Source organism: Platichthys flesus, chromosome 23, assembly GCF_949316205.1.
Source record: "Platichthys flesus chromosome 23, fPlaFle2.1, whole genome shotgun sequence".
Classification (NCBI taxonomy): domain Eukaryota; kingdom Metazoa; phylum Chordata; class Actinopteri; order Pleuronectiformes; family Pleuronectidae; genus Platichthys; species Platichthys flesus.
In genome coordinates, this window is record NC_084967.1 from 13,442,970 (window position 1) to 13,470,393 (window position 27,424).

At 46.1% G+C, this 27,424-nt stretch overlaps 1 protein-coding gene across 3 annotated transcripts; it reads right to left on the reverse strand.

Moving 5' to 3' along the window:
* Positions 1 to 787: 787 nt before the first annotated feature.
* On the reverse strand, positions 788 to 26,188 carry bltp3b (bridge-like lipid transfer protein family member 3B). Of its 3 annotated transcripts, XM_062382944.1 has the most exons (24): positions 25,703 to 26,188; positions 17,613 to 17,775; positions 15,662 to 15,700; positions 14,706 to 14,797; positions 14,272 to 14,461; positions 14,053 to 14,193; positions 13,423 to 13,590; positions 12,928 to 13,108; positions 12,657 to 12,740; positions 12,237 to 12,398; positions 11,698 to 11,813; positions 11,457 to 11,598; positions 10,787 to 10,980; positions 9,948 to 10,694; positions 8,611 to 9,272; positions 7,993 to 8,076; positions 7,206 to 7,354; positions 6,776 to 6,933; positions 6,514 to 6,664; positions 5,988 to 6,029; positions 3,579 to 3,838; positions 3,184 to 3,292; positions 2,881 to 3,014; positions 788 to 2,670 (listed from the first exon to the last, which is right to left on the reverse strand). In XM_062382944.1, exons 1-24 carry the CDS (start codon positions 25,744 to 25,746, stop codon positions 2,542 to 2,544), a joined length of 4,341 nt encoding a protein of 1,446 aa, XP_062238928.1. In that variant the 5' UTR covers positions 25,747 to 26,188; the 3' UTR covers positions 788 to 2,541. The 3 variants fall into 3 exon arrangements, with proteins under 3 accessions (XP_062238928.1, XP_062238926.1, XP_062238927.1); XM_062382942.1 differs by lacking the exon at positions 7,993 to 8,076 and having other exon boundaries at positions 25,703 to 26,187; XM_062382943.1 differs by lacking the exons at positions 5,988 to 6,029; positions 7,993 to 8,076 and having other exon boundaries at positions 25,703 to 26,186.
* Positions 26,189 to 27,424: the final 1,236 nt, after the last annotated feature.

Sequence of the window (27,424 nt, forward strand, 5' to 3'; positions counted from 1 at the left end):
GTAAGTCAATATTTCATTATACCTGTACATGAGATCATGGCTAATCATGTTATGTATTTGTATTTTTTGTTGATGCTGTATATTTACATTATTGAAAGGCTGCTGACGATCACGGCGACCTGCTGTGTTCTCTGAACAACACACAACTTGATCCCCCGCTCTTACATCATATTTCCCACAATCCAGCTGTGCTCGGTGCTGTCAGACTCTCCTACATCCCCTCCTCTGTCCTGCACATTCACTCACACACACACACACACACACTATATACATGTACGTGCACATGCTTTGCTTATATAAACGCTGCTGCACTGTGACACAGCCGTCATCACAGAAGCATTAAGCTTCAGTGTGTAAACAGTGTTTCCAGCGGCAGAGCAGAACTTAACTCTCACACACACACTCACTCACTCACCATGACTCACTGTGCACAACTCCTGCTGTAAAATGTCATGACCATTTATGTGCACAAAGTCCACACACTCTCCTGCAGGGGTTCAGCTCACAGAGGCTGCACTTACATTTAAAGACGCTTTAATCTGCAACACACACTTTAACATTCTTACTCATTCATAAAGGAAGTTTTGCATGTACTGAATTAGAGTTGTTAAATATGTTTTCTTTGTTGATCAGTTAACAAGATGGTGCCAAAACTGCATCAGTCCAGGAGAAACTACACAAACTTGCATGGATTCGATGAACCAGTCGGCTTCATTCTCAAAGTGAACATGTCTGTCCCTAATAATCTATGATCCTATTTGATTTAGAGGAAAGAAGAAGAAACAGCCAAAGTTAAAACCTTTAATTTCATTCTTTTATTTTCAGTGTTTCAGCAGCTTTGACAGACAAAATACAATTTAGTAGTTTCTCTTTGTCTTATTTCTTCCTCCACAGGCTTCCAGACAGGAGGATGAGGAGGAAGAGGAGGGCTGTGATGAACGGAGGAAACATGAAGTGGAAAAAAAAATCTTTCCTTCTCCACGAACAAGTCTTCACGTATGGTGGAGTTAAAATCCTCTCGTCAAAACGTTTGTGTGCAGAACAAGTCGTGAACCAGAAGAATTGGTAAAGAACAGAAAATGGACTAAAAGCTCCGGTTGTGAGAGTTTCACATGTAAACTGATGGATGCAGAGTTCTTTTATCATATTTTGTGCAGATAGAAAAAAAAAAAGTTATTCTAGTCATTATTTCTATATTATCGACTTCTGGCCGAAGACGTCACATCAGCACGAAGCGTGAACAGCAGCAGACACGTTCATATTCATTATTAATATTAGGAATTAACATAAAGACACACACACACGTCGTCAGTCACCTTCAATGTGCCTTTATTTCTGCCTGTTTTTTTTTCTTCCACCAAGTGAAACATGTGGGCGACTTCATAAACTGTAAATAAAGCGTCTCCTCCCACGGTTTAGAAAATATTCCAGATATGAACGCTGCCATCTTGTGCCGATGTGCAGCCGTGGAGCCTAACATGACAGAACCCGTCCTCTTCCCATCTGCTAACATGGAGAAGGCAGGAGTTTTACCGAGGGAGAAACGAGGCCAGTGGCTTCACTTAAGCTGCCGTGTCCGCCATCTTTATTTACAGTCTACGTGTGACTGGTCTTGAACTGCTCTCCGCTGTCGGCTCGTCTCTCACAGTTCTGATTGTTGCGTTAACAGTGCCTCTGTTTATTTTTAAAAGTGCTCCGCTAGGTTTCGTGGCTATTTACACGTAGAAAAATAGGAGGATGGACGCAGCCGAGTGGGGGGGCGAGAACTGACAGAGAGAAGGTCACCATCTTAAAGTAATGAAATGCTTGTTTTCCGGCTGATACACACACAGACACACACACACACATTCAAGTGAAACACTGCATCGCCATTCAAAAGGTCTGTAGAAAATTCCTATACAATATACACTGTACACACTCGGAGGACGAGTGAGAGCTCATCTCGTCCCCTCGGAATATGAAAGCGCTAAAACATGAGTTTCATTTGAGCGCAGTGCAAAATTATTTTTTTGAGACATTCCTCTGAAGATTCAACATTCAGTGTTGATTAACACACACACACATATATCTAAATAAAGCTGGTCTACGATTAGCTGTGATTTTTTAATTTTTTGCTCCGTTTTAACTTAGACGACAGACGTGTGGGAGGGACTTCCTGTAGGCACAACCACAGATTCAGGTCCTTGTCCTTTCTTCTTTCACACACACACACAAACACAAACTCACACAACACACACACACAGTCCGACTAAATGTCATTCCTCCCGTTTCCACTCTCCAAACCCCCACAGTCCAAAGTGGAGAACATCAAACAGACAACAAGCGAGTAAAACTGTGTATTTTTGAGTATTCCCACAGACTCTGCATTGCTTTATGGAGGAATTATTTTAGAAGTCTAAAGTCACACGGAGGCTCAGTCGACAAATAAGCGCTTGGAGGGAGCCGCTTTCCCTTTTTCTTGACTTGTTCACGTTGCCTTGAATCATTCTGCCGAGCTTGCTGGGTCTCCTCTGCCGCGCTAGACGAGGACAGAGCCGGGACCTAGCTGCTGTTGACTTTGAGGTTCTTCATGCGGTGAACCAGCGAGTCCTTCTCCATCTGAGCCTCGGCCAGCGCCATCTTGGCTCGCGACAGCTCCACCTTCAAGCACTCGTTCTCGTCCGTCAGCATCTGGAAACAAACGAGGAATAAGGCGCCGTGGAGATGAGTCAGTGTTTGTGTGTGTTAGCAGCATGAAAGTTGAATAAACGAGACGGTCACACATCTCTGCGACCCAAACCGACATCATTGAACCAGTTTTGGTCCTAACCCATGGTCGGATGGCGTTCCCACACTTAACTCCCACGTGGCTTCACAGAACGCCTTTGTTTTGTGTCTCACCTTTTCCCTTGTTGATGGAGGAGGGCTAGGGGGCGGGGCTTGGGTTTGCGAAGCCTTTGATGCGCTGCAGACGCCGCCCCCAGCCAGAGGGACCTCGCCCTCTTTCCTGGGTTCGGCCTCCGCTGCTCCGTCCACTGAGGAGGGGGGGGGGATAACATGGAAATTGTAGATGTGAAGGAGCCGAGTGGGAATTCACAAGAATTTCATAGGAGCGTGTTGTGTAACTGCTGTGAATCAGCCCTGAGGTGGAAGTATCTGCCAGAAAAGAATGTGTGTGTGTGTGTGTGTGTCCGTGCTGCTCACCTCCTATAGAGAAAGAACCATCGTCTCTCCTGTGTATGATGAGACTGTCCACGTGTAGGGTGATGGGCGAGGGCTCGGGGTCGGAGGGATTGTCTCGGGGGCCCTCATCCTGAAAGACATTAACTAAATGTTAGTTTTAATGTGCGGGAAAAGATGACGGAAAGAGAGAGAGTGAGAGTTTCCACATCAGCTCCACAGCAAATTCATCCACCCGTGATGGAACCCATGAGCCGAGGCAGAAAGGTCTTTCCTCTGTCATTAAACATTCAGTTCAAATCCAAATTCCAATTACGGCCTGATTCTAAATGTTTAACTTGGTTTAAGGAGCTGCTGTAAAATGTGGCAGTGAGTTATGACCCTTATTACAGGGGACTGAAACCATCCCAGATCCTCACCTTGAGGTTTATATGAGTGTTCCTGACGCTGATCTCCATGGGCAGCACCTGTGGCGCAGAGTCGTCCTCCAGAAAGTGCGCCAGGTTGCGCATGGTGGACATCAGGAAGCTGGCCTGGTATCCGTTGAGACGCAGCTGCAGGAAGCCATTGCGCTCGGCCAGCGGGGAGTGGGCGGCGGCGCAGGGCCCGCTCTCCAGGCGAGCCTGCACCTCCGGACTGTGACCGCAACCGAGGGACGCCGAGCCGAACTCGCCGCCACCTGTGAGGGGAGAGAGAGACTGTTAGCGTTAGCTCGAGCTTCAGCGGCTGTGGAGCGAGCGATGGTTCGGCTCAGAGACGTTTACACCGGATGTTAAAATACACCCGATAAGAGAAGAGGATATCTCATATCATAAACCATATCAATTATAATATAGAAATAATTCGGACAATAAAATTCCTCATCCATCCTATTTAAAAGAGACAATTGAATTTATCTGTATAATAAAAAAACAAGGAGGTTATGTTTTCCAGATGTTACAATTTGTGAATCTACAGCTTGATTTGATGTAAATGTGCTCATTTAAAACAAGGGTGCATGTTAAGACCAGGTTTAAACAAGGTTAAAGTGAGAGAAGGGATGAAAAAAGAAAGTAAGCTGGAAAAAAAAGAGAAGCAGGAAGGAATGAGGTAAAAAGGTGGACGGAGGGAGAGTGAGATTCTGTTCAATGGCTCCTGAACAGAATCTCCTGGCTCCTTTCACTGCAGCGATGTTTAATCATCTCCGAGGACGAGGGATTAGCGGGTTCGGTGGAAACTCCCATCTAAGAATTGAGGATTCAAAGTGAGGATTTAACCACCGAATCATTTTCTTTTTCTTCCTTTTGTGAATTAGACACTTAGAGAGAAGTTGTGAAAGACGCGACAGGGAACATCCGAGTAAAGTGTTTCATCGGTGAATGAACTGAATTTGACTCTCGGTGCCGCACAATGTGATGACGCAGTTTTTTGTTCTTGAAGAAAAGAGGCAGAAAAGGTGAGAGTGGGGAGAGAGAATACAAACGGGAGGTGATGAGAGACGAGGAGGTGAGATGTTAAACCTTAGAGGAAGGTAAGTAACCTCTTTTGTCACTTTACACACAAATATTGATTCTGCCGGCAAGCACACGATTACAGGCAAGAGTTTTTAATACACAAGAGATGACGAGCTGCGATGGAAACACTCAGCGAGGCATGAAGATGGACACTTGAAGAAAAAAGTGTTTTCATTATGACGAGTAGAGCATCACATGTTCTCTCTGAAGGAAAGTCAGGAGAGGGTTAAAGACAGAGTGAAAAACATTCACCAAGTCAAACACTCACAATCCTGTCAGATAAAATTATACATTATCTCTCAATCCTGAGCGGCTCTGGGATGGAATGAAAATGGAGAGAGGGAGGAAGGGAGGGAGGGAGGGGAGAGAGAGAGAGAGAGAGAGAGAGAAAGAGAAAAGAAGATATGGGAATGGGTGAGGTGAAAGAGAGAGAGAGAGGGAGGGAGGGAGGGAGGCAGCTGCCACAGGACTGAGGAGCTGAGATAAGACGGGTAGGAGGGAGAGAAGATGGCCTAGAGTGGGGGAGCGAGGAAGGGGAAGGAAAGGTGGAGAGAGGAAGAGGAGAGGGGGGGTTTAAATGACAGAGGATTAGCAGGAAGATGGAGTAGGAGCGGACGGGAGGAGTAAAGAGGAAAGGTGGAGGAAGAAGGAAGAGGGGAGGAGGAGGGGTTGCTCTTGTGAGATAGGAGGAGGAGGAGGTGGAGGAAGGTAGTCAGGGGGAAAATCTGCCGTTTCTCTCATTGCCTGAATCATTGGACTGAAACTGCAAAGTCTGCTGCAGTGGAGAGATGAGGGAGGCAGAGGGGAGGAGAGAGAGAGAGAGAGAGAGAGGGAGAGAGGGGGAGAAACAGAAATGGCAAATTACGCCGGGAGGAGAAGAGGAAGATTAGGGGGTTAATATAGACTGCACAGATAGTTGCAGTTAATTTGAATCTAGCTCTCCCTCTCTCTCTCTCTCTCACACTCACACACTCTTAAGGTTGTGGGCCTAATGTTGCAAATAATGGGACCCACTCACTCCATTACTGTCAAATTTACCCTCACATAAACACACCCTCCTGCTAGAAAATGATACACACACACAGACACACACACACACGGCTGCTTCATGCGATCACTTGGATTGCAACACACTGAGTCTATGTGCATCTGCAGAGCATGCTGTCGAGCTAGAGTCCCCAGTCTGAAAATGAGATATGACAAGGAAAAAACGCCCACACACACCATTCACACACACACCATTCACACACACACACTGTTCACAGTGGGCAGGAAAAGACGCGCTGAGGCAAACATGCACGTTAAGTCACAGCTTGTGAGTGACACAGCAGTTACCTTGGCTGCTTTGAGCAGGTATTGGTACTGAACCCACCATACCTGTGGGGAGTTATGGTAAGGTAAACAACAAGGAGGAGGGGATGGCTCTGTTAGTGTGTAAAAATATGTGTGTAAATATGTGTGTGTGTGTGTAGTAGAGGAGGGGATTCCAACTTGAGCTGTGACAATAGACTCAAAATAAAGAGGACACATCTCAACTTCCTCCATTTTGCAGTAATGATTAACCTGCCAGTTGATGCACTTGATCAAGTCTATACAATAGTTATCGTACCTTTTATAAAATCAGTGTGTTAATGACTGTTTGATGTTAGAATATTGAACATAGCACACAATTTTAAAATGTGAGTCCAAGCACCCTTGCAAAAACAGATACTATATCCATATGACATATCATATCACATATGTTTCATGCTCCGTCCTGTAGAGTTTAAGTGTGTGTGTGTGTGTGTGTGTGTGTGTGTGTGTGTGTGTGTGTGTGTGTGTGTGTGTGTGTGTGTGTGTGTGTGTGTGGACGACTTCTTACCCAGACTGCGGTTGCTGAGGTACTGTCTGAGGCTGACGTTCCCCAGCTGGCTCGGTATCACCTGGCCCACCTCCAGAGCCAGGGCCGTGCTCTCGCCCACCGCCTCCATGCCCACGCACACCGACCGCACCTTCAGCACCAGCACCGACACCTGGAGGAAGATGACACACGACATGATCAGCCGCTTGTTCTCGATTTCCTCAGTTGATTGAGATAAATACACTTCTTTCCGGGGGGGGGGGGGGGGGGGGTCACATCTTACTGTATCTTTGATGGGCTCGTCGATGCTCTGGGAGGTGGCGCTGACCGTGTCGGGGGACACGCCTCCCTCCTGCTCCTGACTGAACACAGCCTCGGCGGCTCTCTCTGTGGCGCTCTGCTCACTGACACCGTCCTTGAAGCCCGACATGGACACGTCATCTAAACACGGAGACATGAAAAATATAACGACTCACACAAACAAGCACACAAGCACGCAATACCTTTATACAGCCTCAAGCTTTATAAATTCATGCACTGACACTCAGAGCAATAGATCAGAACAGTACTGCCACCATCTGGTCAAAACAGCTGCCTGCAGGTACACAGACAGGAATAATAATTGTTCCCTTTAAAGACTTTTTCGATTGTACCGTCTTCTACGTAGAGACCCTGAATAAATAAAGATTTTTTCATGTGTGTGTTTGCTCCACCTCTTTCCAGCTGGCTGTACGCTTCTCCGTCCTCCATCAGGTAGCTGTCGATGGAGATGTTGTCCAGCGACTGCAGGGAAGGGCTCTTCTTCATGTTCTTGTAGGACACTGAGAAACTGGACTGAGAGCGATCGCGCATCAAACGACCGCTACAGCAAAAACACACACACACGCATAGAGATGATTAAATAGCTGCCAGGGAAACATCATCATGCATGCTATAGATTTTAAATGACACATTTAAAAGACATAGATCGCAAAGACAGATTAATATAAAGACAAGGAAAAAAAACACGCTTCCGTTTCCCCACATCTGATATGAGATGTATTTGTGATGCAGTCACTGAGCCGGGACTTGTGCGAGGCGACTGCACAGAAAGCTGACAGGGCTTACTCAACAAGTCATGAATTAAATATCGCTCGACTCCTTTGTGTGCTGTTGTTTTAAGGCCGTGTAAGAACCAAGTGGGCCTCCGTCCCGAGCACCAGAAATGATCCCAGGCACGATCATGACGTACAAAATCAAAGCAGCTCCCAAAAGGCAGGGGCTGAATCTAGTTTCATCTCTACCTTCATCACGAGGCGGTGGTTGGACGCTGAACACAGAAAACTCAACACACAGACACATACCAGCGTTTCATGCACACATGCAAATGCATGCCCACAGGGGATTCACACATGCACATTTGAACAATCACGGGGAACAAGGACGGACACACACACACACACACATAAGCACCCTTACACACTGTCACTATCACAGCTAGTCACAGATCCAGTGCCTTACATGTTGGAAATGGAATAAAGGGAGGTGGATCTGCTGGAGTTTGAAGAGCTGAGGAGATTAGAAACCAAAGACAAACTTCCTTTCCTTGGTAGAGAGAGAACACACACAAACACACACGCGCACACACACGCACACACACACACACGCACACACACACGCACACACACAGCTCGCATTGGATCAAAGCAGCGGTCAAGAGGCAGAAAAGGAAGTGGATGAGTTGAAAGATGACAACATGTATGGTGCTGACAGGCAAGAGATGAGGAGAACACAAAGAGAAAGACATGGCAGCTTCAGAGCAGCCAACACACAAACTGTCAGAGACACGCAAGGTCGGGGACACACATGAGGGGGTTCAACACACAGAGCTTGTGTTCAGGAATAGACAGATTCAGATAGAGAGGTATTCATCATGTAGGCGATATTTGAAGGGCTCCATACTGATCATTAAGAAAATAATTTGCTACTTTTATCTATTTTATATAGCTGCAAATCAAATGTTTTGGGGTTTTGGAGTTTTAAACCCGTCGCTGACCTTGTGTCCAGCACTGACAATGTTGAGATTTTATTTAGTGTGATATCAGCTCAGGACATTTCGGGGACATTTCGGGGACAAACCTGGAAATCGACTGAGGCATCTTAGCAGCTGCGGCCTTGTCTTTGTCGCTCCAGTCTTTGCTGCCGATCGGGTCCGACAGAGGGTCACTTGTGTGGGTTTTTGAGTCCAGTCCAACCCCAGTTCCCTCTCCCACAATCAACCCATCCACTGGCACCTCACCCCCTTCTTCTGAACTCCGCCTCTTTGCTGAAGTCCTCTCCTCCAGTGAGTCTTTGTGATTTGAGTCTGGGGGCATAGTGGTCGTGGAGGTGGGGACGAGGGGGGCAGGACCCTGCGTGCACACGCTCTCCGAGCCTTCACCACATAGCAGCTGGTCTACAGTGCATGACCCTTTGGCTCCTCTTCCTTCAGGACACGCCGCCTCTCCAGCATCGCTGCCTGGCTCCAGAGTTTCTCGGCTCTCTGAAGGCGAGAGCTCCGGCACCATGGGAGACCGTGAACCTTCGGGCTGAGCGACGGGCTTCAGGAGCAGGGACACCTCGGCGCTCTTCAGCAAGAGGCCCAGGCAGACGGTGAAGGGCTGGTGGTCAGCCGGACACTGAGACAGGTCTTTGCGTTCCTTCTTGGACCCCATGGCCTCCAGGTCCTGCTGCAGCGTCTGCTGCAGGGCCTTGATGCTGCGCTGAAGCTGCATCAGGAACACATACTGCCGGTGGCTCACCTGCACGCACACATACCAAAACACCAAAGTTAATTTATAATGACATAATGGGTGATCTGTGGGCAATCAAGCCTCTGAATCAATAGAATAAGGGAAGAAGAAACTGCAACAGTCCTGCTCTTGACTTATCACTATACATACAGCATCAAATCCATTCAGCTATTGGGGATTATCACAAATTTACAGATAAAACAGATGAAACAGAGCAGTACCACCGAAGATAGTGGGAGGCGTGGTAGCTGATCGTTCAAGTGAGACGACCATGGAAGGAAGAAATGTCAGCAGCATGCAATAACACTCCACTTTTGATCTCAGGGTGGAATTTTAACCCCTCACAGACGTTTCTCGGCCAAGTGCCAACACCAGAAAGTACATTAACTTGAGAGTAGATCATTTAGTTCATCATTTTGGCCTTAGAGCGAATTAATGACAGCATGAATGTTTATTATCGACAGCTGCCGTAATCTGCTGGCGGCAATAACTGTCTTTTCAACCCTGGGAAAGTGCTGCTAAAAATGACAACCCTGCCGCCTCAACATTTTGTACATTATTCTTCACGACTACAAAATAAAACCAGCAAGGAAGGAAACCCCAGAGCTCAGAAAACATAAGGGTTGTTAATGTGTGTGACCTTGTTTTGATATGGATTCCTTTTTTAAAGGATGACAAACATACCTGAGCACTTAAATGCTTCTGCACTTGCACCAACACATGAACGTCTGCGTCTTTACTTGCTGTTGATGAAGAGGAGGAAGGCAGACTTTCCAATGAGAGGGGCTTATGGAGTCCGTTACTGGGGGGCGGTGCAGCATCAACGCTGTGAGACCCTGCTGCTGCTGCAGCTTCAGTGCTGTAATACTCCTTCAGTAGGCGTTTCCTCTGCTGGCGTGCAACAGCTTCTACGGATGTACTCGGGGACAGACCTGATCCAGCAGCACTTCTCAGCCTCTCCTGGTGCTGGATGACCTTCGCCGGCTGACACGCCCACACCGTGAGCGGGAAGGAGTCCACAAAGGGCTGCGGCCTCCCTTTGCCCCCCCGGGTGCCCTCATAGTCCACCCAGAACTGGGCGAAGTGCAGCGCCCAAAAGTCTGTGGCGGCCGGCATCTTAAGGGAGTTAGTGCCCATCGTAGGCACCACCAGGCCCCGGTAGATATCGTGGAGCTTGGTGTCTTGTTCGTGGGCGTGAAGCTGGAAGACGGGATGGAGGAGGGGCAGGGAGGAAGAGGAGCGAGGGAATGAGGAGAAAGACGAAGAGAAGTAAGGCTCCTCTTCAAAGGACTGCAGCAGGGCCTCCAGCTGCGAGCGGGTGCAGTTGGCCGGGTGCCGGGTGTTAGTGGCCACCATCTCTGAAGTCTGAATAGAGATGGAGCGAGGCAGGTCCGGAGGAGAGGAGGCGTCTCGGTCAGTGGGGATCACCAGCTGATGGGAAGCACAAACCAAGAATCAGGGATTAATACAATGAGGTAAAGGTCAGAGATGAATAAAGATCACACGTGTGCGGTCATCTTCACCTTGAGCATGAGGCCGTCGACCTTGATGTCCACATGCTCTTCAGGTTTCTGCGAGTCGCTGAGCTTGTAAATCTCCATGAACTGCTCCAGACTCTGCCTGAGGTCGAGGGCGAAGAGGTTGATCCACACCAGGCTGCGAGGATCCAGGACCAGCTGCAGGGCGTTCAGCTGGGCATACAGGTTGGGACATGGGACTGGAGGAGCAGGAGGAAGGGAGCAGAGGTGGAGGAGAGATTGCATTAATTTGTCTTTAAGCAAACAGCAGGGGGCAGGATAAGACATTTGCTGTGTTTTGAAATTTGTGGGGGTGAAGCCTGGTGTAGATCACAGAACATTAGTCAGAGAAGAAATCCTTTAAATGTTCAACCAATGTTTCCTAATGGGGAAAATGTGTGATCCATAATATGAATTAATTGGGTGATCCCTCATTCCAAGCACTGAGTGCAATTCAGAAAAATCAATGTCCTCAGGCACACAGGACCTGACGCAGCCGGATGAACGAGCTGAATAGATCCTAAAAGGGAGGTGAGGAAGAGAGGAGTCGCTGGCAGTGTAGAAAACCAGCTTTTTACACAGCTCGTGATTTACTAATCAAGATTAACCGTTCTTATACAAGATGCTGCGTTCGTGATTTCACTGTAGCTAGGGTGTTAAAACACAGAAGTCATACTGGGGTAGTCTTTTCCATCAGGGTAGTAGTACTCTGTGAACTCAGCGTGGATGGCTGGCATCTCTGGGGGAAGGTACAAGGACTTCTTATTACAGGAAATCATGGTTTTGGGGCTGGAGCGACGTTGGTCGGCCGTTGACACCTGCAAGACAAATAGACAGAGTTGGTAAAGGAGAGAGATGTCTTAGTCTCAGTGACTGTGTATTTGAAGCTTTGTACGACTGAGGACGTCTGTGGTGACCTGATAGATGCTGAAGTCAGCCACCCTGAGAACGATGGAGCTGGACATGAGCTGGGTCTTGGAGGTTTGTGTGGGAGGAGGACTGAAGGAACTGCTGGAGCAGGTGCTTATTTTACCTGAAGAAGAAGAAAATAAGCGATGGAAGAGAAGAAAGGGCGAAAGAGAGGGGTATAAAAATGAAAAAAGAACAACCAAGAAGGAAACAACAGATCTCAGTTCTCCGATAGCAAACCACTGGGCCTGGCAAACAAGGTGTGCATCACCGCACAAGTCTGTGCGCACACACACACCGCGGTACCTGGCTCTAGGCACCAGCAGCACTGGGCTGGAGGCTGTGTGTGTGGGCTCCACTCAAGGAGTCCTTCATCTGCCTCCCTAAGCCCTACTCCTCCTCCTCCTGATCTCTCCTGACTTCCTAGAGGCCCATAAACATCGTCCCTAAGGGACACTGGAGGACAGAAAACCCACATAATTGCTGGGGTGCTGCAGCGTTTCCACCAAAAAACACACACCTACAACAAGAGGAGGAAAACTCTTACCATGCTGTGGGGAGCCATGAGCCGCGGCCGAGCCTGGCTGGTCTCGAACTGCACCCTTTAACATCTCCACGTTGGACTTGAACTCATTAAGAAGGTTCCGTGCCCAGACCTCCCGGGCCTTAGTGGCTTCGCTGTAGTGCATCCAGTGGGCACAACTTTCCCCTGGGGAGGTTGGAGAGTGGGGAAATGGGTGTTTAGTAGTTGGACGTCCGACTCAGTCAGAAACACCAGATGAAAATATTACTTTACTCTTTTAAACTGTGGAAAAATCTTAATATCCTTCAAATCTGCACCATTTAAGTTAGGAGAGGCTGGTTATTTAACTGCTGGATTTGATACAACAGACGGTAAGTATTGCATGGCAGTAAATAGGTTTCAGTGTTTCATTGTGAGCTGTTACTTGCATTGATTGATTCATACCTGCTCTGTGGAGAGGGTAGTAGTCCAGAGTGATGGAGCTGAAGGAAAGCTGCATGGCTCCTCCTGTTATCCTCTTGTTAGGCACTGAACAGTGGAAGGAAAAGCAGAAAAAATATCTTAACAAAACCGCATCAAAGTTTGGTTTCATTATTGTTTGTGGTGAAAAGAAATTTGAATTAAAAACAAGAAAACAAAGATTTATGTTGTTTAAGAACATGAAGTTCTTCTACTAAGACTTCAGTGTGTAGCTGACAGCCTGTGTGTATGGTACCTTTGTCCTTTGCATGGATGTCATCACAGATGTGCAGGTCCAGATGTGTGATCTGGAGGTGGTGGGACGTCTCACACACATCGTAGGCGCTGAACAGCTTGGCCATGGTGGCGCCCTGGTCAGCGGCTGTGGACGCCTGCTGGGTTCGCACCTGCTGGGCTGTGGGCGGCGCTGATGACGCCTGGTGAACCAAGATGCATGTACATCAAATAACATATACAGAGTTTACAGCCAATCCGGTTCAAAGTAACAGCTGATTCAGGCAGTACTCCATCCATCCAGCAGATGGCGTGTCAGACCAAATAAACAAAAAAAACAAAGAGTTCAGGAAATTGGATGTTGATGTAGATAGGTGCGAATCTGTGTGGGTTATGAACGTAGCAGAGAGCAAACAGAGAGAGTTTATAGTTGGTAAAGATTTTCTCTGGAGCCTTGTCTACATGTGGATGGAGTCCAAATCTCTGTTATCCCCTCAGTGACGCTGTGCATGTGTACCTGGTCCTCTGTGGCCATGCTCTTCCTCTGCTGGGCGGACTTCTCCATGGCCTCACTGAGGGACTTGGCGTACTGCACCATGGCTTTGAGCTGGGAGTCGGTCAGCACCCAGAGCAGGTCGTCCAGGATCAGAATCAGCTTGGAGGCCACCACATTACAGTCCTTTATCTGTGTCAGACAGACGCCATGGTGTTAACATTCATTATGCAGGTGTGGTTAGCTGGAGAGCTTCATTTAACATCCTGTGGCATAGTTATTATATACCTTTACATGTACAAATACAGCAATTGAGGCAAACGTTAAGCTGTAACTGCACCAACAGCATTTATTAAGAGAGAAAAGGTTCAGCAGCAAAACCTTGGTTCAGCAGTTAACTTCAGCCTTAAGAAACAAATGGTGTTAAATATCTTCAAACAACAAATAAAAGCTGCATTATATAAAATATTCAACACATGCATTAGTTGTTATTTTTTTTAAGTAAACACTATACGTGTGATGAAAGGCTGCTGCAGCCTGCGAGTTCAGACAGAGGGATTGTTGTTCACAGCAGACAACAGGATGTTTGTGTTTTAACTCTGGTTCATCAAATTTCGTGAAGTGAAAATGTCTGAATCTGTGTTTGTCTCTGACCCGTCGCTTGAGGGTGACTCGGATCTTGGACTGGTTGGTGATGAGGCGGATGGGGGCGCTCAGCATCTCGTGCTCGGTGCTCTGGATGGCGTCCGCCTCGATGCGGATCATCTGCCAGCTTATTTCCTTAAATGTCAGGATCTGGACAGAGCAGGCATGATTCCATTTAGAAAACATGACAACCTTAAAGTCTTTACTCAGATATCTAAATATACCGACCTCTCCCCTCTGAGGGTCCTGGATGCGGGTGAACCGCAGGTCGCCGATGCTCCAGCTGGTGTTGACGCTGCAGACCTGCAGCTGCGAGAGCTCAAAGGAGGCGTTGAAGGCCTTGGCACTGATCCGGATCACTATGGAGTTGATGGAAAGAGATATCCCCTCCACCACCTTCTCAGCGAAGCCATATTCACTGTAACACACAGGTGGACATGAGTGGAGGGAGGTGAGGGAAACAAGAAGAGCTTAGCAACAAATGGATAGCAACTTATTGTGAGCCAGGATCGGGATAAAACTTAATCAGTCACAGTTATTTTATCTAGATATCTAGTTATAGCCCAAACCCCTCAAACCCCTTTTAAGTGCATAAAATACAGCAAAACTTAAATGGATAAAACTTTAACTTGTGTTAAAAAAAAAACAATCACAGCGCTCACCTCTGTCCGGATGCGGTAGCTATGGGGGACGGGCCATTGGGGGGACGAGGTTCATCACAGGTGCTCATCTCCATCACCACTTTATCCAGGGTCTGAAACAGGAGACGAGACACAGGTTCATTGATGAGTCTTTTTTTCGATGTACATTCCACCTTCGTGCAGTCGACTCTCCTGAAGAACAACGCTGTGTTATCATAAACACACACATGATGTGAAAACACCAGGTACCGGACGTTTATATCAGGACTGAGACTTGTGGATCACACACCACACTTTGCTGAGACGAGTGTTGGAAAAAGTGGCGCACGTTCCATTCTGTTGTTGTTGGTTTCCACCAGTGTGTGTGCTGGGACTCGCATCTACCTGGGGACTGGGACCAGCCTGGCGGCCTGTCGACCTAACAACTGTGCCGGCTCAGCGAGGCGGCTGCCACGAGGGAGAAGCTGGCAGCAGTGATGCTGACGGAAAGCAAGCTCATGCAGAAAATGGCCAACGTCTAAGCACCAGCTTCTAACTCCTATAAAACCCAGGCTGAGGAGCTCTGGAAGACAAACTAGGCTCGGGACAAAACAGTGTCTACAACAACTCTGCACTGTCAAGTCAGTGGTGTCACTCTTCTTCTTTTCAGTTGGATGTGCGGCCCCTCCAAGTCCTTGCCGGAGACAGCGTGTTTGTGTAGCTAGAGGCAAACCGGGTGCTGTCATGACGATGATATGTTCCGTGGATTTCACTCTCTTCACTTTGTTATAAACTGCATCATGTAACATGTGATGGACAATAAGTAAATTATGGAGGAATATCTTTGGTTAATCTATCCTATTACACTGTAAAAAACACTAATACTATTACACTAATTTAACTGATCTATTTGTAAATTGAATTAGGAAAGTTTAAATGACAATATTATCAAAATTATCAGTGATCCTTTTTAATTATGTGTTGTGGGTCAAACTTACCAAAGAGATGGGATGAGTCTTCAACTTTGTCCATGGTATCTGTAATCAAATGAGAACAGCGGTTCAGCTTTTCAGCCTTGTGATATTCTGATCGTCCTTTGTTCCTTTTCCAAAATAACAAAATAAATTACCAGTCGATCGGACAAACAAATTAAATTATATGCAACTGAACAGCACCAAATTGAATCAAGTCAAATCAGCAGGACAGGCCGCTCAGAGAGGAAGGAGAAAAAAGAAGAGTGGAGACTGACTGAGTTCCTCCCATTCAGCTCCGTTAAACCTCAACATGCAGCCTCTTGATTCACGTCTGTGTCATATCATATAGGAAAAGAGATTAAACTTTCATGTTGCCTTGCAGTTATTTTCCACATAGGGCCTCGTTCTGCGAGACGTCATAATTCAAAAGGTGAGAAAGGGACAGGGACACATTACATTCACATGAGTTGTAGAAATACTCTTAGCTGTTTATTGCAGTGTGTGTTTATTTATGAGTGTGTGTATAACTACAGGAGCATCACCTGCTGCTACAGAATTGATTTTGTAAACTTTATTCAAACTATATCAATCAATGGAGCCACTTTATTTTACGATCAACCTGAGCGTCAGTCGTTTAAAGTGAAGAGGAGAGAGGGTTTACTGGAACAGGAAGATGACATGGAGATCTAACAAGAGAGGAAGTGAGATACACATCTGTGACCTCTTCTCAATCTCTCTTTTTACCAGTTTACCAGTAAACAGGGAAATACAGACGCTGACAAAGGTTTCCATTCACCGGCTCCACTGTTCAACAGAAATCTGACACCCTGAACACTTTCTGTAAATGATGTGGGTCTTACAGCTGCAACACTGCTTCACAAAATAAAACTGATTAAGATAATAGTCTGAATGGGAAGCTGCCATTTGAATAGCATTCTCTGATTATCCTAACATGAATAAGGCATTTGTCAGATAAAGGAATAATCAAATTAAGATGGTTAATAGGCCAAGTTAAGAAAGATGGCAAACAAAGTTGATAAGGTAGGTTACGAGCTGAGGAGGAGAGTAGTGAGGAGGAAAAGAAGAGGTGGAAGGTTGGACCTGGGTATGAATGAAAATTCCAGTCATAATGGAAACTGTGGAGCTCCATTCACTGTTTCCAGGGTGTGTCAGGCAACTCATTCACAGGACTGACGACCATGACTACCATCAGGGGCACCACACGGCTCCAGCAGAGAGAGTGTGTGCATTACAACTTAGACTAAAAGGTTGTTAATAAGTGTGTCGACTTTACTCCGACCTGATTCATGTGCCTGTCTGTACCGAAACAGAAGAGATAGTGTTCTCTTGGTTTCAGGCCGGAAGAAAAACCACATAAATCAGTTGTGAATGCAAACTTGAATGTCAATCAGCAATACCCACCTTATCTGTGTACTTTGGTTTTGACTATAGCAATAAGGAAAGTGACAAAGTCTAATTTAGAGAGTTTACACCTTCAAGCAATAAAGTCTGAAAACCCAGAGGCTGTTTTGTTGCATAAACTTGAAAAACAAGATTCTAATGTCTGTTTAACTGCAAAAACAACAATAGAAAACAACAATAAGCTTGTTTACAGGAGGTTGAGGATGTTTGTCCGGAATATTTTCTTGGCTCTGAGCAGTTGCAAGGAAAATAGTGAAACAAAAGGGCCGGTTGCCAGTAACCAGAAGGATGGTGGTTCAATTCCCGGCCCCTTCAATCCAAATTGTGTGTGACAGAAATAGCTACGAGTATATAGGTGCTGTATGAATGTGTGTGAATGGGTGAATGTGACCTGTACAGTCAATTGTGTTCAATTCAGTCCTTTTACCACAACCCTCCATTAAAACCACATGTTTTTGCATTTCAGTTTTATTTACAGTTAAGAAGAGAGACTGTAAAATGTCAAACTGTTCCTTTAAAATGCACAAACTGTCTCCAGGGCTGTGTCCCTCACCCGAATGGCGGCCTTGTTGCACTCCACGCGGTTGATGGCCAGCCAGGTGGGCAGGTCCAGCAGGCTCTGGAGAACCTCCTCGTCCAGCTCCAGGTTGGTGAGCTGGCCCTCCCCCTTCAGCGTGCTGAGGTTGATCTTGTCCGGCGACAGGTTCTTAGCAAACCTGCGAGACACAGATGAGAAGAGCAGCATGTGAGCTTGGGAATATTTATAGAAGCACGATCTTGGCAAAGCAACCGGGCGACGAAAAACAAAACCCAACTGTTGGGCTTTGGTGTGTCGAGCGAGAGGAGACGGTTTCCTCTTAATCCCTCAATAGTAATGTTCCTACAAGACAAGTCCAAGAATTTCAGACTAAATCTGAGTTAATTAAATTTCAAGAACAAAACCCACTTCTTTTAATAGAACTCTCAAAAATAAACCGGTAATTAAGGGTTGACAATCAACTCAGCTACAGGAATGGAAATAAATAATCAATTAAACTGAAACCAGAGCAGTGTGAGGCTTTGTTAACTCGACACGTTTGCTTTGTTTCCAGCTTTACAGCTTAATCTGATAAAGATATGGAGAAGAAGGGATCAAGGTACAGAGGATTTACTAATGAAAACACTTCTTCAGCTGCTATATAGAGGATCTAAAACGCACAAAAGGCACAAAAAGAATCTTTAAATAAACTATAAACCAAAATATATCTTTACAATCTCAGAGTCTTGAGGAAACATTTGTGTACGTATGAAGTGATTGTGTTTGTTTGGGCTGTTTGCTCTTTAGCTTAAGTAAACAGACTCCATGTCCCTGGCAGTGTTTACCGCAGCCATTCACTGTTTGATTATTGGTTAATAGTTAGCAGAGGGCTCAGATCCTGAATGGTTTATTGACCCGTTCATCTCCACACAGCAGTTTAAGGAAATCTCGTAAAACATGGACAGCATTGATTTCACATTCTCTGGCTGTCAAGAGCGACGTGCCTTCAACTAAGTGATGGACAAAGGTCAAGTTCAGATATTCGTGCACAATCACCTGTTACACATCCAGTTATTTAACCAAAATGGTGGCAAATTCACTCTCCTTAAAACACACAGTGCGGCAGAGCTCGGCTAATCTCTCACACACATGCGGTGCCAGATCCGAGTTTCACAACTAACACAGATAAGTGACCTGCTTATCGAGGCCGTGGCATCCAGACAACAGGATGGAGCTTCAGTGTTTTAACTTCCTTTCTAACTTGGATGCACACTGCGGTGAATGTTAATGCACATGACTGAACAATGGCACCAGGTATCATTTGAATCAATATCAGCAGGAATACACAACCGGTTTTACCGCACTGATATCATAACAATGCTGCTTTTGTTTTCCCCTGAAGCCCGCTGCACTAGTTCCTCACTCACATATCACGATATCTTTAACACTGTGTGAAAACTATGAAAAGAATGTTTCATCATAACGGGAAAAAATAAATCACGACAATAATGTATAACAATTGTTTCAGTGCAGGTGGAACCTGGCAAGTAACTAAATGTCGACCGAGTCAAAGTGCGATAAAGACAAACAGTGTATAGATGAATCCAGAACATGTAACATTGGATATAACGGCAGAGATCAAAGTTTCTGTTCTCTATGCACTTTGAAATATATTTTTTGACTCTAGAAAAGCAACATGGAGCTGGACATGAGGAGATGGAGAGAAGTTCACTCTCTGAGAGTTAAAATCTGTGTCTCAGTTCAGGGGCTGCATCCTTCAGAGCAGTCGGTCCACGAAGGCCTGGCCTCCTGTTTTTCTATTTGCACCACCAGCCTGCCTGGCTCTCTAACCGTTGCATCATTAGCTACTTAAAGCAGCGGAAGCCACCCGCATGGCTAGCTCATTAGCTTCATTCCCCGCGTTCAATGCATCCTGGGATAGGTTGGCCAAGGAAGGATCCTTTGTGTGAAATGCACCATAAAACCAGGGATTTCTAAAAACCTGAGTTGGCAGAAGACTGTGACTTGTATATTATACCCGACAGCGAAAAACACTGCACACGAGCAAAGACACTGAACCTGATGAAGCCTGGTTGTGTCGTTGTTCGATGCCTGAACGAGGTGCGGATCGACACCGGCCTTTTTAATTATTCAGTCTGTCTTTCCACTCAACACCTTCTCCTGACCGTGTTGAATTCTTCTCTAAATCAACTTCCCTGTGAACTATTCAGCGGTGGCAGCACAAATTAACTTGAAGTGCACTTGTCCTCACAAGTGGCACACACACAGTTAGTTAGTGTGTTTCTCTGGGTTGGATGTTGTCGTTGGAGTTTCTCAGCCGTGTGACCAGTGAAATATTCATCCCCGCTGCTGATCAAGTATCAACCAGCTCGCCAGCTAACCTCACCCGCCCGCTCCTTATCCGCTTCCTCTCTTCCTTATCCAAACTCATAAATAAGCCAAACCTTTGATCAAGTAATATGTTGTTGATCAGCTGTCTAATATCAAGGCTTCTAACGCTAGGTAAGCAAAGTTACACAGACAGGTAGCTGACGTCTAAGTGTGAGAACAGCAGCAAGAGGCGGAGGGTATTAAGTTTACACTCGGTCATCCATCTCTTTGATTTCTCCTATCTAGACTTCAACCATTATTCCAGTCAGCAAGGCCGAGCTCACCAGACCAAAACAGGCCCATAAAGAGATTAGGAGCAGCCACTGGCTGGGTCTACCCGCCTGTCAAACACTAAATTAACCAGTCAACAGTCCTCTTTCCGTAATCTAGTTTTAACCCCCGCCATCTTCTTTCTTAAGTGAGAAACTGTGAGGTTAGATGCATTTCTTTTAAAATAATCTCCACAGGCAGATATTTTATATTTTTTAAATGTCACGACGAGGCAGCTTTTCCTTGTAGCCCAGCACAATAAGAGCTGAGCAGAGTGAATCCTCCGCACTCGTCTGTGAAAGGACAACCAGAGTCTCTGAGCTTTTTCCAGCTCTGATGATGCATTCAATGGCGCAGCCTGATGACATCAGTTGCCAGAAGGAGCGGCGGCTGAGGGCAGATGGCCAGAGTGACTCAGTCAAACCAGCTTGTTTTAGCAACCGACACTGTGGCAACGTAAAGAGAGAAAGAAGACAAGGGAAAGACAGACAGAAAGACCGGGACACGGACAAATATAAAAAGAAAAAGCAAGGAAGTATCCTTGGGAAACTGTCCTTGAAATTAGAAATGGGGTTCTCCGGGGGAAAAAGTTATCTGGGATGTTTCCACATTCTTTCCTGCCAGGGCTCATTTGACCGAGCGGGAGATTTGGCTCGACTACATGAACAGAGACTGACATTCAAACGAGCCTCTAAATCCCTCACTGGTCCATTCAGGGTCAACAGCACACTGTAATGAGTCTGGAGGAAGGGTCCGACAACTCGTCTGGATAAAGGGAAACAGCCACTGAAGCTCACAGGATAGTAGTGAGAAGATGATCCAGTCAATCACAGTATCATGTTTAAAGGGTATAAAACCCACACACATCCATGCACCAGGTTTTGTGTAAATCCATTCTATAGTTTTTGCTTAAAAAAACAAACCAACAAACTAACGAACACCCCGTTAAACATCATCTCACTTATATTTTATAACGGCTCAGGTTGATCAAATGTAATCTATTATCATTGACTTTAAAGAGTATTTTTATTGGCCTGTCAGAGATGATAAGTTGTCTGCTCCCTTCCTCGGCTGCTGCTGGAGGACTGAGGCTCTACAGTGCTCAGAGGCCGACTGCCCACACTGTTGGGTGAGCTGGCAAATCCAACGGAAAACGTATAAATAACATGTTCCCACATTCGAGAACCTTTTCATAATGATCTGTTGGTTTTGTCTAGGGTCTTTAAATATCTAGATGAAATAATATAAATATGAGGAATAAACCATTTAAAGAAGATTTTCTTGTGTTGTACCAATGTTCCTGTTTTATGAACCACCACAGGTTTACACTTCTGTCACAGCTCTTTGCTCAGTGTGAAAATATATGTTGATGAAAAATAGATTACATTGTGCAACCCGAACAAAACCGTTATTAAAAACGCCTCAAACTTATTATCAAGAGGGAGGACTTGCATTACTTTCCAGCCGGCATACACAAAACACCTCTACACACAAATCAACATGTGGACAACAATTCTGAAAGACACAATCAGTCTGTCAGAGTCTAGTGAGTTTGTGTTGGCAGCAAAAGGCCCGAAAGTCCTGCAATATTTATGACCTTGAGGAAACGGTGAAAAGGTTAGAGCGAAAAAACAGAACAATCCAAGAACCCCTGGTTACCAGCAGCAGAGGACGCCAAGCCCTGGAGGGACAGGGTCCAACTGTCGCCCTCTCACACATTCACTACACATTCACTACACACACACACACAAATACTTCACTGCTACGCAGCGATTAGACACCCACAGCAAGGCGCCCAGTCATGACTCATGCCATTATAGCCTCTCCACCAACGGCTTGCCGTAATTCTGAGAATAGTGGAGATTGTCACAATTAATGCATCATCATCACGCAGCCTCAGCAGGATGGAAGGAGTCGGGTTCCTGATCGCAGACACAACAGCAGGATCGGACCCATCACTCCCACTGTGACGTGCACTAAAACTCCACTGGTGAAGAGACGTGTTCCATACACTGGACAGCTCATTCATATGATACCCATTTACTTAACATAATATTATTCTGTAAAGTATATTATTATTGGTGTTGTCTACCTCCTTTCAATATATGAAATAATGTCACAATGAGAAATCCGCCTTTTATTGTAAAACCAAACTTTAATAAAGATGAATAATTTAAACCAGGAACATTAAAAAGCTGCTTTCAGACAGAATGAATTTGGTCCAGACATCTTCTGGAGATTAGCTTTTTACATATGAAGACAAAGCACGAAATAGTGGAGATAGAACACAACGTAGGAATTGTGCTTTTCCAGACATGTTCCTGCTGTATTCTCACATGGGCTCACTCTGACATTATCAAGATGTCTTACTAAGGAGCTGACGGAGGAAGTTCCAGAAAGTGTCTGGAACAACTGACTCTGAAATCTGAGTTCTCAAATACAGCCCCTCTGGAAAACTTCAGGAGAATTGAATGAAAGAAGCTTCAGAGTAAAAATCATACCCCAAACTGTTTCCTCTTCTACACATTCAGCAGGAATATGCTTTTCTGAAGCCATCAGATCAATTCTCATATAGAGCTCTGGTTTAAACCCGTCACATACCAGCCAGACTGTAAGAAGCCTAATCTTCAGGGCTGTGAACTCTTTCCATTAGAGGGGGAAGTTATAATCTTTTCATTCTAAGGGCCCACTCAGTTTAAGTTTGTCTTCTAATGCCTTTGTTTAATGCACAAACAAGCAAATTTCTCTCTGTTGTTCAAACTGTCTGCATTCCCCTGTGACTACATGTGAATTGTGCTGCCGACAATTAGCAAGAGAGTGGTGGTCATGTGTCACTTATAAGCTGCAGGGAAGAGAAGGAAAGGACAGGACAGGGACAAATCATTCAAACAAATCATTCAAACAAAAGTTGAAAGGAAAGACGGGAACGATAATAACAGACTGTAGGAAGGAAAGCAGCGTTTTCTCTGCTCTTATAGACCCGTGCTTCACAACGTATAATTCTCATTCTTCAGTTCCCGACCTGCTCGCTCCAAGACGCTGCCCTGTAGCCGAGTCTGACCTTTCTCTTCAGAAGCACGAGATCGATTCTGCTTTGGTGGAACAAAGCAAAGAGAATTTGACTGAGCACGAAAGGCTGTGCTTAGCTGTTACTCCATCCATCTGGGTTTCTGTGAGTGTCACTGTGTGTAATAGGATATTGCACCGTCTGGCTCTGCACCAGGGGCTCGTCGATGATCTAAATGTGTGTAATAGGGTAATGCACACACACAAACACACCTCATCATCATCATCATCATCATCATCTCACCCCCGGGGGCTGCCTGAGTTCGACAAAACACTTCATCAATACCCTCTCACGTTAGAAAAACACAACGTACACATGCCCACAACTCGGGCACGTCGTGTCACGTTCACAAACTCATCGTGTCACATGCGAAAGGTCCCCCCCCTCAACTTGTGTAATATGTCAGACACGCATCATTGCACTTGTCTTGGCCAGAGGAGGAACAGCCATCGCTGACGTCTGAGTCAATGAACTGTAAAGACGTGGTGCCGCTGCCGCCTCAGCGAGGCGAGTCTGTCCTGCTCGCAGAGGGCATCGAGGAGACGGGTGTCCTCTGCAACAGTTCAGCCCGGAGGCTACGCTGACATGTTGACACCCACAACATAACCTGTAGCTGTGTAAGCAAACCTACAGTGTTGTGTGAGTCATCGAGCGAGAGCTGCAAACTATTCCTGGCTGGTGCTGAGGAAGCAAAACGACCACATCTAGCCAGAATCATCCAAAACATACATAACGATGATAATAATAGTAGTGGACGGTTTATTTACACACTGGAGCGAATGAGATGATGATGCTGCTTCTGACACCAGCACCTCTACCATGACATCACTACTAAGAAAAGGTGCAGGATTGGACGACTGCCGGACGGGCGAAGCACCAATCAGGACGTCACAAAGTGGATCAGATGTCGAGTCCAATAGGATGGATGACATCACTACTCCTCTGGTCGCTTCCTGTCAGCAGTGATGCTAATGCTACAGGGGCAGAGGCACTCAACACACACAGAGCAGCAGCAGGACAACGAAGGGCACGGCACACAACAGGTTGTGTGTTGCTGGCGACGCAAAGCTCGCCTGTGACAATGTGTGTGTGTGTGTCTGTGTGTGTGAGGGCGAGAGAACCCACAAACATTAAGGAATCAACCACCGAGTGTAAAATGACCCGCGATTCATTCGTCAGGCACAATGACCTCTGTGCTCTGCAGAAACCAGTCCACCTGCATACTGGTGAGCTTCAAAGTCCAAGTCATCAGTGACAGGAAACCTAATCTGCACCATCACCTCCTTCATCATTCAAGACACTAGGGGGACTTGGGTTTAACGTGTGAATGGGCTCTGTAATGGTTTCGTTATTAGCGATTTCATACGTGCAGCGTGTTTCCAGTCCTCCCACTGGAATGAAACAGGAAAGAAGTGCTGCTGAAAGTCCACTGAGGGACAGTGGAAAAGAATGAATAATGCATGTGAAGCAGACAGAGCTGAATGCTGCACCCAGGTCAATAATAATAATAATAACAAAAAAAGAAACAGAGCATGAGACAGACTAATAAAACTGATCCAGAACCAATGATTTGAAAAATGTAAGCGATTTTTATTTCTTTTCTGTTTTATAGCTTCTTCGCTTTATGTGCAGTGCCCTTGACATTCTGCTGTAGCACAATGATGAATCCCGATTTGGATCGATAAACTTCATCCACCTTTATATCCATACAACTGTACAGCTTTAACAAAAAGTGAAATTAAATGTGTTAAGTTAAGAGAGAGAGGAGTGAAGGGCCTGGAGGGGTTCTGCTGGGGGGGGGGGTGCATGATCTCTAAAAAGGCGAGGACAAGTGTCGAGGAGGCCGGGTAGGGGAGGTTTGACCCCCGAGGTAAACAAACCTGCACCCCGCTGGATCGCCCTTTGCACCAGCCCCCCTCCACTCCACTCCACTCCACTCCACTCAAAGTCAAAATTGTCTGTAACGTGTCGGTGATGTTTGTATGAAGTGAGTTTAAAAGGCCGGAGGGTGATTTGCATCCATGGAGAAGCTGAGATTGTTGATTTTAAACCATCTGGCTGAACCGGTCGATTCTCGCTCAACCTGCCGCGGCAAGTGTCGAGAGATTAGCCGCGAGCTACCTAGCTAGCTAGCTACCCCCCTCCCTCCCCTGGACTTAGCAGGGCTAGCCGGTCTAGCGGGGTGGCCACGTCCCGGGGTCGAGGCGGGGTTAACTCCCGCTGAAAACACAACTGACAGTCGGTCACACAGCAGGGGGTGCGGGCTCCACGGGCTGCACCGCCGAGCGGAAGCATCCCCACCCACGTCCAGTGAGGAATAAACGGTGTTTTTCGCCCGTTTAGCGGAGGTGTCAGCTAACGAGCGGTGGACGCTACGTGTCTGTTGACGCTAACTGACCTGGACAGATGCTTCAGGATCTGCTTCTTGATGAGTCCGGCCATGGTCCCAGCGGATCCGGGGTCCGAGCCCTCCCGCGGCCGGGTGTCTGTCTGTTTGACGGCTGTCCCGCTAGCTGGTTAGCCGCTAGCTGTTCTCCTCCACTCGAGACGCAAACGCTCAAACTGCGCTCCCGGCGTCGGGCTTCATCTCGGCTGCGCTCCCGCCTCGTTCTCCGGGGGATGGATGAGGCGGCGGTGGGCGGGGAGACGGCATCACACCCAGACGACGAATGCCGACGTTAGGTCGTTTCACGTGGAATCACTGATCACTGGTCACTGGCTCCTGGACGCTCCGGTTCTTCACCGCGGTGTCTCACAGAAAAGCCCCGGACTGATGCACCGAGGAGCGGCGTCTGTTGTCACGGCGTCCGGGAGGAGCGTCATGCTGCCTTCACGGTCCGCTCGTACACCGCGACACTTTACTACCCAGTCAAAGTTTGGGTTAAATTACAGGAATTATTCATAATTTAGTCATTTAGATTTGTGTTATTATTAATGTTCTTCCCCCAGAAAATAAACCATTGATGCTACTTCTTGATTAAAGTTGATATTCCTGAAGTGTTGATATCAAACAAGTTTAGACGTTTAAGAACATAAAACCATTAAGAAAGGTAATTTATAATAGCCTGGCAGTGATCTGCTCATTACAGATAGGTGCTATAATAACGTAATGGAAATAAATTACAATTAACAACCATTTATTTATAGTATACAATAGTATTTAATTATGTGGTTGTACATCGACATGGTGGCGTTGGCTTCATGTCAATATCTGTGTCTTATCCTCATCTCACCTTAAAACGCTCCTTTAGCGACATCTAGTGTTTGAACTGAGGAATAAACTGTGCATCTGTATTTATTTTCTGTCGTTTTTGTTAAATTTTTGTAAGTGAGTCTTTTTGTAATAATTTAAAGTCCAGCACTGCTGAGAAGAATGAAGTAGGATAAATATGAATATAACTGCAATACATGTGATTTGGTTTCCAGGGACATACTCATTTGTTATTTAAGGAAATCACATCATTGAAGGGTCATAAAATGACTCATTCAGCTTTATATACTATCATAGGAAAGGGAAAGACACGACTTTTGGACCTTTTCACGTCTTTTCGTGTGCACATTAGAGTTGTGGCTTCCTCTGAGCCTGTCTGTACAGAGAGAGAGTGTTGGTGATGCAGCAGCAGCAGACCTGCAGAACCGAGGCTGCAGAACTGAAGCTGCAGCTGCCACGTATGAAAGGAGGAGCGAAGAAGTCAGGACCCTCCCTCCCTCCCTCCTTCCCTCTTCCTCTAAAAGAGCCGCTTGCAGAAAGTTTGCATCAGACTTGTAACATCATTTGTGGAGGTGTGCCACATCTGTAACTCAAATAAATCGGATTCTTTTTATGCCGCTGACGCAGAGATTTATTGTGCGTCAATTGATCTGCTTTTGGACTTTGGTTTGTCCCAAGATGGAGCGCCTTTCATCCCCTTATTATGAACTGCAGTAACTTTCTCACTTCTACAGAATTAAAAAGTAACATTAGCCAAATGCATATGAACCTTGAGGAGCCATAGCCGTCTCCAAAAAATTCCCTTATTCAAAGATTTCGTTGGTTTGGTTTTAATTCACGAAAATAATTGCCATGAAACTTTGTAGAAGTGTGCGTTATGCTTTTGGGAAGAACTTATTAAACTTTGGT